This window comes from Ceratosolen solmsi, unplaced genomic scaffold (assembly GCF_000503995.2).
Source record: "Ceratosolen solmsi marchali unplaced genomic scaffold, CerSol_1.0 scaffold30, whole genome shotgun sequence".
Taxonomy (NCBI): Eukaryota; Metazoa; Arthropoda; class Insecta; order Hymenoptera; family Agaonidae; genus Ceratosolen; species Ceratosolen solmsi.
The window spans coordinates 5,142,985-5,156,627 of NW_011948421.1; the positions used below are offsets into that span (position 1 = coordinate 5,142,985).

The 13,643-nt window shown below is 22.6% G+C and overlaps 1 protein-coding gene across 1 annotated transcript in view; it reads left to right on the plus strand.

Annotated features, from left to right (window-relative positions):
* nolo (ADAMTS-like no long nerve cord) overlaps nucleotides 1-13,643 on the plus strand; it is a 113,834-nt gene that overhangs the window by 88,779 nt on the left and 11,412 nt on the right. Inside the window, exons 8-13 of the mRNA XM_011498915.1 lie at nucleotides 1,010-1,112; nucleotides 1,682-1,780; nucleotides 7,510-7,654; nucleotides 9,071-9,158; nucleotides 11,434-11,837; nucleotides 12,875-13,004. Of these exons, the coding sequence (XP_011497217.1) occupies nucleotides 1,010-1,112; nucleotides 1,682-1,780; nucleotides 7,510-7,654; nucleotides 9,071-9,158; nucleotides 11,434-11,837; nucleotides 12,875-13,004 (969 nt within the window). The remainder of the gene's footprint in view (nucleotides 1-1,009; nucleotides 1,113-1,681; nucleotides 1,781-7,509; nucleotides 7,655-9,070; nucleotides 9,159-11,433; nucleotides 11,838-12,874; nucleotides 13,005-13,643) is intronic.

The window sequence follows — 13,643 nt, forward strand, 5'->3', positions numbered from 1 at the left end:
AAATTATAAGCTTAACGAAAATATACGTAATTTCAATTAATTTGAACAAATGTCAATTTTTTATTGAATAAATTTTAAGTAATTGCATTATTGTAAAATTACAAAATTTTTATTAATTTATGTCATTTTCAATATCCTTTACGTAGATTTTATTTTTTTTACCGAATCTTCTCTATTAACATTGCAATAAAGTTTTATTTTAATTGATATAATTTTATTTTGTATAAAAATAAAATACTTACTTTTAGTATTAATTATAATTTATGAAAAAGTAAAGTCTGAAAATTAAATGTCTTAAGTACTTTCAGTTATTTTTATCATTCTAAAATAAATTAAACAAACATAAATATAATATTTAGCGTGTATAAAACTATTTACAAATTTTCAAATTATGTAGAATGTAATCATTTAAATTTACTAAAGAATTTTTTTATGTAAAGTAAATGTCATATATTAAATAGTAAAAGTTTCATTATGCACTAAGAATATTTTAATATCTAACGAATAATCGAATAGTGGAAGAATAAATATAATGAAAAGTAGTGTATAAAAATACAAATATATTCTTAAAATTCCATGAATATAGTAGGTTCAACATTATGGTTGTAAGTTATATATTTAAATTTTAATTATTATAAAAAAAAAACTAATTTTGCAATACAATATTACATATTTTTTGTATGTTTATATACTTACAATTTTATAAGTTCCAAGACTATATTTATTTATATTTAATGATATTTGTAATGAGAAAAGCCACGTAAATAAATCTTGATAATAAAATTGTTATATAATAAAAAAATTTAAATACATTAAATGTAAACATTTTATTTAATATAGCTTGCATTTAATTAATTATAAAAATTATCACTTACAAAATTTAGGTAAAAGACAAGGAACAAAATCTTCACGTAGCCTTTATATACATATTCAAACTCCTATTTCATTATATCTCAATATTATTACAATACTCATAAATATAATTCTCTTTTATTTAACATAATTTTAGATGGTTGACTGGCAAGTGGAGTGAATGCAGCATCTCTTGTGGCAGTGGTTCGAGAAATCGTGCAGTTTTCTGTATAGAGGAAAATGGAAACGCCACTAGGAAGGTAAACATTTAGCAATACTTATTGAAAAGTGTTTCCTGCTTTAAGAAAAAATCTTATTTATATCAATCAATACAACTAGAAACCCATTCTCTTATTGTATTTTAAAGAAAAAATTGAAGTACTTAAAGAAATGTTTAGAAAAATAAGGAGTTTTTATTAAAAAATTTTCCTTTTTACATTGAAGTTACATAAATCAAATAGCTTTCAAAATTGTATAAAATTCATTTAACAAAAATTATTCGTATATATAAACGTACTAATACAGTTTTTAATTTTATAAAAGAATTAATACTTTTAAAAATTTTATATAAATATTTATTAAAGTATTGAATTTTACAAAAAAAATTTCTAGTATTTAAAACGTATTATAAAATTAATTACTAAAATAAATACGTTATAGGAATATTAACAAAAACTTAAAAAATACATTTTATCCATGATTAAATAGAATTATCATATGTTCATTTAATAGGCCACAGTATTTAGAATGTCATAAAAAATGAATTTTTTATTCTATAGTATATCTAAATTAATTGTATATCTAAATAAAAATATTGTTTTATAAATAGGTTCCAGATTATAAGTGCAGTATTAATCATAAGCCAAAATATGAGGAAATCTGCAATACATTTTCATGTCCTATGTGGGAAACCGGAGTATGGAGTGATGTAAGTAAATCTTTAATAATAATAATATTGAAATAATAATGAAATCTTGGTGATAAAAAATATTGCGTGCAAAAAGATTATTCAGACATCAAAATAGAAGACGAATGTAGTTTGCTGTTTGTTTGAGAATAAAATGAGAGGTGTAAAGTCAAAATAAATATATGTTATTTTTCAGATATTTTCTTATATAAGAAATTTAATTTGCCATTTCTACTTGTTTTTTTACCTACATTTTGTAGGGCTTACAGTTGCGAACTGATAGTAGAACGTTATAAATAGGACATTCTGTATGATTTTCGTTTGAGATGTTAAAAGTAGAAAAACAATCTATTATAGCAATTTTAATACTTATTTTTACTTGTTATTTCTTAGTATAAAAGAATTTTTGTATGTTTAATTTTACTGTAAGATAATTTAAAAGATACTATTTAAAATTACTTTTTATACTTCTTTCACAATTTAACTACTTATGCAGTATTATTTTCTCTTCAAATTATTTGCTTTTAAAGTTTTATGTTTAAAATCAAATTATTTATAATGTATTTATTTTAAAATTATTAATATTCTAAAACTTTCTTAAAACTTTATATTTATAAAGTACTACTTAATTAACTACAGGATCTTAAAAAATGTAGAAAAAAATTTAATTCAATATTTAAAAACTTTTAATACCATATGAAAATCGTTTACCTTAATTTCCATTAGTTTCTTTATTTAGTTTTAAATTTTAAATTAATTTTAAAATTATAAAAATAGGCATACTATTTTATTACTTTACATTTAATGAGATATTGTTATTCTACATTTTATTTTATATAAATTTATAATTTTTTAAACAAAAATAAGAGCATTTTTAATGCATATATTAAACTCTTATTATATACGAATTATATTAAAAGAATTTTTATTCTAATTTTGTAATGCCATTCTATAAAAATCAAAATTATACACGAGAATATAAAGTATTTGAGTCTTTCTAATATTCTTAAAGCTGTACTATTGTTTTATAAAAATATAAAAAATTACGAACACATATTTTTGTAGGATAATAAATTTTAGAAACAAATGATGACTACATGAAATTCATTAGTTTCTTACTAACAAATTTTAATTTTTAATATGACTGTGTGCTAAAACACTCATATAAAATACTCACAATTCGTATTTTGAATAAAATAATATTTTTCTTCCTTATGCTTACTACACTAGATGGAATTGATTAGAGATAAATTATCCGAAAACAAATAAATTTCTGGAATCTTAAAAGTCTTTTTGTTATATTTTATTTATTTTATTTTTCCTATAGAAACCAAATTATAATATATGATATATATGTTTATATTACAAAAATATAAAGTGTAAAATTCATTAGGACTAAAAGTTCATAAATTTATTATTTATATATTTCGTATTTACAATAGATTTCTCTAGTATTAATTTTCTTAAATAATAATATAAATTCTTGTACGAAAAGATTATTTTAAAGATCATAAAAATTCTGATTTTTAAAATTTTCAATTTTTATTTACTTTTAAGTTTTTAAATATTTTCAATACGGTTCAATGATTTACATTTATGAAATCTTCATCGTACTAAACTATCCTTAAATAGTGAAAAGATTATTGCTATAATACCACATGTTATATATACTCCTTTCATATATTTAAAAATGTTTGTATTCATTTAAGCAATAACAATATTGGTTTATACATTCTAAATCTGTTTACTAGTCTTGAAAAATAAATTCATAAAAAAGGTGATTATTTGCTTAAAATCTAAACATTTTTGATAGAATATATTGTTTGTTCAATATGAATAATAAAAGTATAATAATATTAAATGTCAAACGAAATGCATTTTCTTTTATATAATTGATTGTTTGCAAAAAGTATTTTAAAAAAGTAAGAAGAAATTTTACAAACAATTTTAAATATATTATAAGCTTGTTAAGTGACAGATGTGATTTCAAAAGAACTTTTGTACAATTAAACAAAAGTTTATATACTTAATATACATAAATATCTAATCCATATTAAGCCACGATCAACTTTTTAAATTATTGTTATTTATTTTGTATATTGAAAAAGACAAGAACAGAAAAATTATACTTCTAAAATTAATTGACTGTATATCCGACTAAAGTGCACTAATTTTATCCTAAATATATAAAATCAAAAATATATAAAATATAAATTTCTTAAAATAAATTACACATGTAATATCGGAAAATACATATATAATATTTACATATATTTCTATACATTATTATGTTATATTGCTTAATAAATGTTATTAAAAATATGATATTCGAACTAATCTTCTTTAATAAAAATTTTTACTATAATTGTCTCTTGATAAATAGAATACAACTAAGATTTGACTACCTATATTCGCTGTACATATCGACATAAACTTTGAAATTTGTCGTTATTCAAATAGTATTAATTAGTTGTTTGAATAGTTAACGAAGATTTACCCACGTTCTTTATTACACATTTTATAACACAGTATAGAATAATCCACAGTTTATGTCTTAAAAATATTGAACCTGCAATTGCTATAGAAATCAAACTTAAAAAAAAAACAATACTTGATCAACTATCATGAAAATAAATCATTCTTTTAAGCTACGCGTTAGTTCCCCTTTTGGTGAAAGAAAGAGCCAATGAAAATTTTTATAATTCTAAAATCTATGCATTGTAAAAAAATAGGACGTATTATTAATCATTTTATGACAACTTAATCCTATTGAAATGGTCTTACCAAGTCTGGTACAATTTTTCACTGAGTGTATACTGTTTTGTAAGCCTAAACATATTCTTCTCGATATCTTATATCTCTTTACATATTGACATTTCTAGCAAAGTAACTATACCAAACCACGCCATTATAACAACTAGCTTCTAATCTTGAATCATTATACTTAATAGCAGTTATCATTATCCGTGAACAAAGAAGAACATAACTGACATAACATAAAATAGTATAGCCAAAACTTTGCTTTGACTAATCAATCTTATATTTTCACGATAGTCTTTACTTTTACTGAAACACTATAACAAAAAATCAATCAATTATAATATCTAATCACAATAATATATTATTACTCATTCTTACTAAAATTGATAAAAAAATTCCAAATATTCTTCATACCTGATGGTTTATTTTATACCTGTTTATTACTTGTAGAAGATTATTTAGAAATAAAATATACAACAATTTTTATATATACTGAGTAAAATTATCCTTGTTTTCTCAGTTAAATACCTATTACTGTTCAATGCTGGAATCTCAAATCATTTAAGTATAAATCTCTAATCCGCAGACATTTCATCTAAAAAGATAGATATAATATGTCAGTTTAAGATAACCATATCGCTAGAAACGTCATTAACATCTAAGATCTACTCTATATCTTTTACTTTCATCAAATTTTATAATGTAAATTGGTATTATAAAGAACACAAAGTTTAAGTTTAAGGCCTCAATGCTTCTAATAAGAAATTGCGTTATAATTTTCAATTCAGTTCAGTTGCTTCCATCACGAGCTTTAAGTAACTTTTTCTAATCTGTATAATAAGCAATATCAATTATTGGGATTGCATAATAATGATAAACCAAAATTGTTTCTAGAATTTGTTAGTAAATAAGCTAATTATAAATCAACAAATAAATATATAATAGTCGTAGTTAAATTTTTAGTATTAATGCAAGTAAATATTAATTAATTAAATTAATTTATTTTTATTTTAAGTGAACTGAAAAGAATTAATTATTCGTTTATGAATTCATAAAATATCTTACAATGATTACAATAACTCCTGGAAGCATTCAAATAATAAGGAGTATCGATTTACTTGATGCATATACGTCTTTAAATCAATATTTCATGAAAAATGTTTTCTTTTATACTCGTGAACAGAAACTGAAAATACATTTAATTTTCATAATTGTTAATGTCGTAAACAAAGTATCTTATTATGTAACTTTAGATTGCTAAAGAAAAAACAGGGAGTACAAGTTAATGATTACGACGGTCGAAAGACTGCATAAGCCATAGAAGACAGAAATTGATAGACTTTTGTCTTCTCGACCTCGAGCAAATATTGAACTAGAAGCTTCGCTTTTCTTTCAAAAACACTTCAGATCTTATATTCTTACTACCTTCTTCCCTTTTTCCCTCACTCTATCCCTTTCTCTCTCTCTCTCTCTCTCTCTCTCTCTCTCTCTCTCTCTCTCTCTCTCTCTTTCTTCCCGTACCCTCTCGCTTTCACTCTGTTACACCTACCCATTCACTGACTTTTTATGAACTCTATTTGTGTTTCCCTTACTATTTCATCCCTCGTAATACTTCAGTCGAAAGTATAGCTTTTATCTTTATAAATTCTATATCATTGTTTTATATTTTAAATATTAATTTTTTTTCACAATAGTATTGAAACGTACGGCGTTTCAAAGTTGATAATAAAAGATCTACTACATAATAAAAGATCATTTTTCAATAAGAACGTTAAACGTTTGGGTTAATTTTAATTTTAAACAATTTTTAAATTAGCTGAAACTTTATAGTATTAAAATATATTAACCAATGTTTAAACATTTTATTATATGTATTTATATATATATGAATTATAAACATAAGTAAAAAATAATAAAAAACCCATAGTTTTTTATCAATTTTTATCAATTTATTATAAACATCTTATGTAATAAAAAATTTTCATTTTAAAATATTAATACTTATGATCGAAAAAAATTAAAATAAATTTTCATTAAAAATTAATATAATTCTTGAATAACTGTCTATTAGAAAATATATTACCGTTCACTGCAATATATCGCATACAAATACCTCGCAGATTCTATATAGATTTTTATCCTGAATAAAACTAATATATCATTTAGATCATGAAAGTTTGAAAAACGCTCTATAAACTGACTATCAATTCTTCTATGAATACAACGGCTAATATTCTTTTCTATTTTATACCTAAACTTTTTTCTTGCTCATACGATATATATTTATATCAATAAATATTATTTCTACTCCTTATTCTAGACGAGTAACTGCTTCTCGTGCATAGCGTGTAAATTTAAATCAGAAATATCACACATATCAATATCAATATAAAAAATGTGAAAATTCGAGAACGTTCTTCGCAAACGAGCTTTTAGTTATCTAAAAATGCTATAATTCGCTTGCTCATCTTGTAAATATATCTCAGAAGTTTTTATGAAGCAACAGATCAAAGAAATTATTGGAATAGAAAATAAACTTCATTAAAATGAATATATTATCCAAACTGTTATATAAAAGTTTTTTAATATTATTAAACTTTTTTGATAAACGAAATCTTGACTGAATAAATTATCATTGATCAATAATTATCAGTGAATGAAGTAATTGAAAAATATATAAAATGTCTCTATAAAAAAATTCATTTGAATTCGAATTTAATTAATTTGTACATATACTGTGTACTTTGTATAATTTGACTGTAAATAAATATTTCTGAAAGTAACCTTTACTTAGACTAAATGATCTGACTTTAAATAAAGGAGAAAAAAGAAGAGAAACTGAATATAAACAAAAAATAATAAGAATTTCTGTATTATCGAAATAGATACATTAATTGATAATTGAATATTCTTCATATTTGTTATGATATAGCTTGTAGTATACAATATGTATATAAAACAAACTTAATATAATTCAAATAATTTTGCAGTGTTCCGTGTCCTGTGGTTTGGGCTCAAAAAGACGTACAGTTGAATGTCGACATGGCAATGGCCAGCTTTCTAACGATTGCAATCCACTCCAAATGCCTCAAGCTGAGCAAGAGTGTAGAACAATAAACATTGATTGTTCAAATTGTAAGCTCATTTTTAATGAAAATATTATCGAATTGAAATGAAAAAATTTCGTATTTATGGCAATTATCTACAATTTTTCTACGGCATAGTTCATGTATATTCAGAAAAAAATAAAATTCGAATGATTTTAGAAAGATAATTAATTATGTATCGTAGTTAGAAATAAAATTTAAAAATTGCATTAAAATATAGATTGAATCATATTAAATATAATTCTATAAATAATTTAATTCTATTTACATTTATCGAACATACGTTATTTCTTATAAGTCATTAAAACTATTTTTCTTCAAACATCAGTTTCTACTTACTTTATTGCACTGTAAAAAGATAATGATTTTCATTTTAAGCATTTTTAATAATTAAACAGATGCATCAATTTATAATAAAATATTTTAAAGTACCGATCACTATTATGTTAATATTCAGATATAATACGATTTTGATATTAATAATTTAAATATGTTTAAAGAAATCTTATAATATTTAATATTTAATGTAATTAACATTGATTTGTTAAATTTAAAGTATTTTTAGATAAAAATTGTTAATAAAATTTCTACTTTTTCTATATATTAAATATTTATAAAAAGATTAAATATTTAACTGAAATTAATATTTAATAAAATTGGAAATTTGCAGAAAAATAGTTTATGAATGTATTTACTAACATATATAACTACATATAGTAATACCTATAATACCTATAAACTTAATATAATAATATCAACTTATATAATAAATAAAAACTTACAGTAAAAAGTAAAATAAAATTATTTATCCAACAATTATTTATTATAATTCACATTAATACTTATATATTTTACAATTTAAATGTGTAATCCTCTTCAAATAAAAGAAAATATATCATTTAGAAACTATTTCGATCTATTGTAACATTAGGTTAAAATGAACATTAGGTTAAATCTAATTAATTCCGAAGATAAGATTTATTTCTAATCATATTTTATATATTATTTTATCTAAAAATAATTATATAACATTAGAGTTAATATAATATAATAAGTAAATATAATTAAACATAATTCAAGTTCTTATTTATAAAAAGTAATCTACGAATGAAATAACGAGAGAATTTATAATTGAAATAGCTAATTCGAAATATGGAAGTATTTAAACATTAACAAAAAAAAATTAAACAGTAATCGTTTTTAAATATCAAATATAATATAGGAATCACAATGGATGAAATACGTATTTAAAAAAAAAAACAAACTCTATATATATAATTTTGTCATAGTACTGGAAATTAATAAAACATTTTCCATTAAATTTTTAATAATATCGATATCTATTATGCCAGATCTAGTTTTAATAAACTCATTTGATGTATAACATGATGTATAATATTTATATTATATAAAAATAAAGCGTAAGCAACTTTTCATATTATAGATGAAATAAAGGAATCTTTAAGGCAGCCATATCCACCGGCACCGATACCTGAAAAACTTATAGATCAACCTGTGCCATCTCAATCAACGTAAGCTTAAAACAGTAGATTCCTATTATATGTACTTGTCCGTAGTATATAAAGTGTTATTCCTTAGTCCTTCTGATTTTACTGTTTTGTCATTCTCAATCTCTCTCTTTCTCTCTCTCTCTCTCTCTCTCTCTCTCTCTCTCTCTCTGTACCTCTGTGTCTCTGTGTCTCTGTGTCTCCCTTTCTCTATACATATATATAGTAAATATAGAAACTATAGTACTATTATTATTTTATATTGTTTATATTATAATAATTATATTGAAATACAATATATTAATATGTACGTACAATTTTCAATATAGTACAAATAATTGATTTCTAATTTTTTAATTGATACGAACCATTCAATATATAATAATAATATAATAATATTTATATATAATAATTTAAAATTAAATAATAAAATGTTTATGATATTATAAGTTAACAATGTATATTACCAACAATAATAACTTTATTCCTATAGTTATTATTATTTATAGCTCGGTATTGATTTTCTTATTTTTTATTGTGCAGGATGAAGAAAAAGTATTTAAATAATTAGTATAATTTGCAAAACTAATAATTTTTTTGTGAAAAATTTTGCATTATGCAATATCAAAAATGAATATATCTTTTTATAATATTTGTTTTCATAATAAATATTACAATTACTTTATCTTATTGATTTATCAATAATCAAATTCTGCAAATTATTACATATATAATGTCTGAAACGAATTGAGTATATAATACATGATGAATTTGAAATTGTTTTGCAAATATTTTATATCAGTACATAGCAATGAGTACAAATGGAAAATTTTGCTTTTAAAAATATAATAAATGTATGTTCTATCGAAGTGTATCAAAAGTGTATCAAAGTTTCATCAATTATTACTAATAAATTAATAATAAATCAATTAATAAATTTCATAAATTGCATATACACTTATACTATATACTCTATATACGGTTAAAATTTCCGAACTTATTCATACATAATAATATATATATGAAATTATCGCGAAAAAAAAAATTGATAGCTTTTTGGGAAATTGATATAATGGTCTGTAGAATTGCGAAAGATAGAATAAAGTTTCTGAGAAAAAAAGATGGTTGAGCCTATAAACGAAAAGCAGCACAATAAGAGAAGGTGGCGAAAAAAAGAAATATACAGAAGGGGAGCGAAGGAAACTTCAGTCTACTAGGAATAAATTTCAATGAGATCGATCGCCGGCTGGCATTGAATAAGTATAAATGGAATGAATCAAATAACTCGTGCGTGTGAAGCGTTCAACTAGCGTTTCTCGTATGAGAGCAAACTGCCGAATCGTTTTCATTCTTAGCTATTCTGGGATATCTTGTGTACAGTTCAATCATATCGCCTCTTCAAAGAAACTTTCAAGAAGTTTAAAAGTATAGCGGCGAATCTATTTATGTATTGATCATTTTATCGCAGTATTAAAAATGTTATTAATAAAGATGAAGGATAAAACGGTAATTGAAATTTCAATACATGAAAAGTTGATAATATTTATATTTGGATTTCATTTTATTAACCACTAGAAATAAAATATTGATAATGGAAAAAAATAATGGAATACTACTTTATTTATAATTACCTTTGATGCAATTATTTATTAATATTAAAATTTAAAGAAATTATTTGAAAATAGTAAATAAAAATGAAATTGTACCAATTCAATATGCAATAATAATTTTTAACTATAAATTTGTACTGTTTATAGGCGGACATAATGTGATATAATATATTATTTATTTTATTAAACATAAAGAACATTCATTGGATGTAAATGAAAGTCTTTGTTATCAGTAAAAAAACAAAATCAAACATTTAGACTATGCTTATTAAATTGTTATCTTCATCTTTTATCTTTAATCATCATCTTACTAATATAATATCGTAAAATTTTATAAGTTAAATTTATTTTATATTAGTAAATTCTCTACGTATAATTCTTAACTTTAATCAAATTTCTTTGTTTATTTAAATTAAATAGATATATAGAAATATAGAAAAATACTTTTGGCTTCTATATAATAAATATTCTATATAATATAGATATAATTTTTTATGAAATATAAAAAGAATATGGAAAAATTACCTAAGTATACAATTAATTAACTCGTATACAAATTACAGTTAAATAATATAAACAGAAATTAAAAGTATAATCATATTTTCTTAAAGCTCTATGAATACTATTGGAAGCTTTCATACTTGTAATATATATAACATATACATGTTTTATTGCATTTGCGTCAACAGATTCGTAGCAGACGAATGGTCTACGTGCAGTGTTACTTGTGGTGAAGGAGTTCGACACAGAGCAGTGCACTGCAAAATATTTCTCGAATTCAGTCGCACGATAGCTAAACTGCCAGACCATCAATGCACGGGTCCCAAGCCTATAGAAACCGAGAGGTGTTTAATGGAGCCATGCGGACTCGCAGAGAATAGCTTAGCCTATAGAATCGATACAGTCGGAGACAGCAGCTACGCCGAGTCCAGTTTAACCGACTCGTTCAAATCATCCTCTTCGGCTGTCTCAGGCGGTGGGATTAGTGGCGGTTATGAAAGCAACGTCAAAGTCGCTCCCGGCAGTCCCGTTAGAACATCTTACTCGTGGAAGGAGTTAGGGTATACCGCCTGCAGCGCCACATGTCTAGGAGGTTAGATCATTAACTCCTCAAGATCTATATGTACAAATGCAACACTGACTAATAGATATTGAGAATCTAATTAGTAAATCGTAAACACTATAGCGTCGCTGCTAAAACTAGATTGATATAGTCTATATTTTTTGAAGAACAAAAAGTTAAAAGTATATATATTTAGAGTATTATTATAAGTATATAAATTTAGATAAAAAATAATATTGAAAATACTGTCAAGACATTTACCGATGCTTCATTATTATTAAAAGTAATCGAAATATACTCACGTGTTTGATGCATCGGTTTATGTTTTAATATTAAATATATTTTCGGAAGGAGTATGAGAATTTCAAACATAATTTTATGCATTAATGTAGTTTATTCTTCTCCTATATACGCAAGAACATATGAGACTATGAAATCTCAAAATAAGTAAAAAGTCGGAAGTTGATATTTGTTAAATTCTCAATAATTATATAATCAAATTTTACATCACTTTATTTATATTTAATTTTTTTATACTAATGTTTTGCTTACTATTATTGCTTAGTTAATTATAAAAATTGGAAAACTGATTGTCATCTGCGTACAAAATACTGATCTGTCTTATTTTGTCCCAAATCCATCTTCAGAAACATCGTTACAACAAACTTCTTTCAAACTTATTTTCAATTTAATATTGTCTTTCCATCGTTATCTTAATCTATTTAAGAGTTAATTACTACTTCACGTTTCTATCAAAATTATACATTCTGCTCTTTTGTAAAAGTAAACCTTTCGTACATAAAATACAATAATAATATTATTTCTCATCACATTTTACATTATGAGAATATTATTTTAGTTAATATTTTCAACTTGATAATTGATTTAAAAAGTTTGTTTTAAAGTTATAAACAATATTATCAAATTTAACTAACAGTAAATTTAAACAAACAATAGATTAAGTTCATTTTATATTTAGAAATATTAAATTGTATACTAATTGATATTGACATAAGTTGACATAAATATATTGACATAAGTGGTTTCATTTCGTTTTTATATTCTAGGTGTTCAAGACCTAATAATAACCTGCATTCAAGATGATACTGGAAAAACTGTAATGCCTTTACTATGCACAGCAGAGACCAAGCCCGAATCAAGAATAAGAGTTTGTAATGATCATCCCTGCCCACCAAGGTAATCGTTTATTCATTGAAATTTCGATTTTATAAATATCATAAGAAATATTAAATTTCTTCTCACACATTTGATTTCAAAGAGTACTTTTTAATTATCCTTTAAAATAACATATATGTGTATACTCTCTATTTAAACATTTATATCAATAATATATATATATATATATATATATATATATATATAAATGTTTATTATAATATATATATATATATATATATATATATAATTAAAAGGTCTTTTAAATATTTTATATAATAAATTATTATTAGCGCTATCATTGCAAAATTTCATATTACTGTTAAATGTTTTTACACTTGCCTCCTTTATGATATTAAAATAAAATATTTTCAATTATAGCAAATTCTATAATTAAATTTCATAACATTTAATTAACAAAAATTTATCAATATTTTCGACTAATTAACATTCACTGTTATTTCACACTGCTATCCGCCAATATATTAAATGAAAAAGACGAGAAAATTTTAAATGTTTTATATTTTATATTCAAACTAAATCTTATCTATTACAGTTACATAATATTTTAAATTATAAATATAAAATACCATTTATTTTAATATAAAACAATGTTATTAAATTGTAAATAAGTGCTTACGCATAGTTTATCTAAAAATA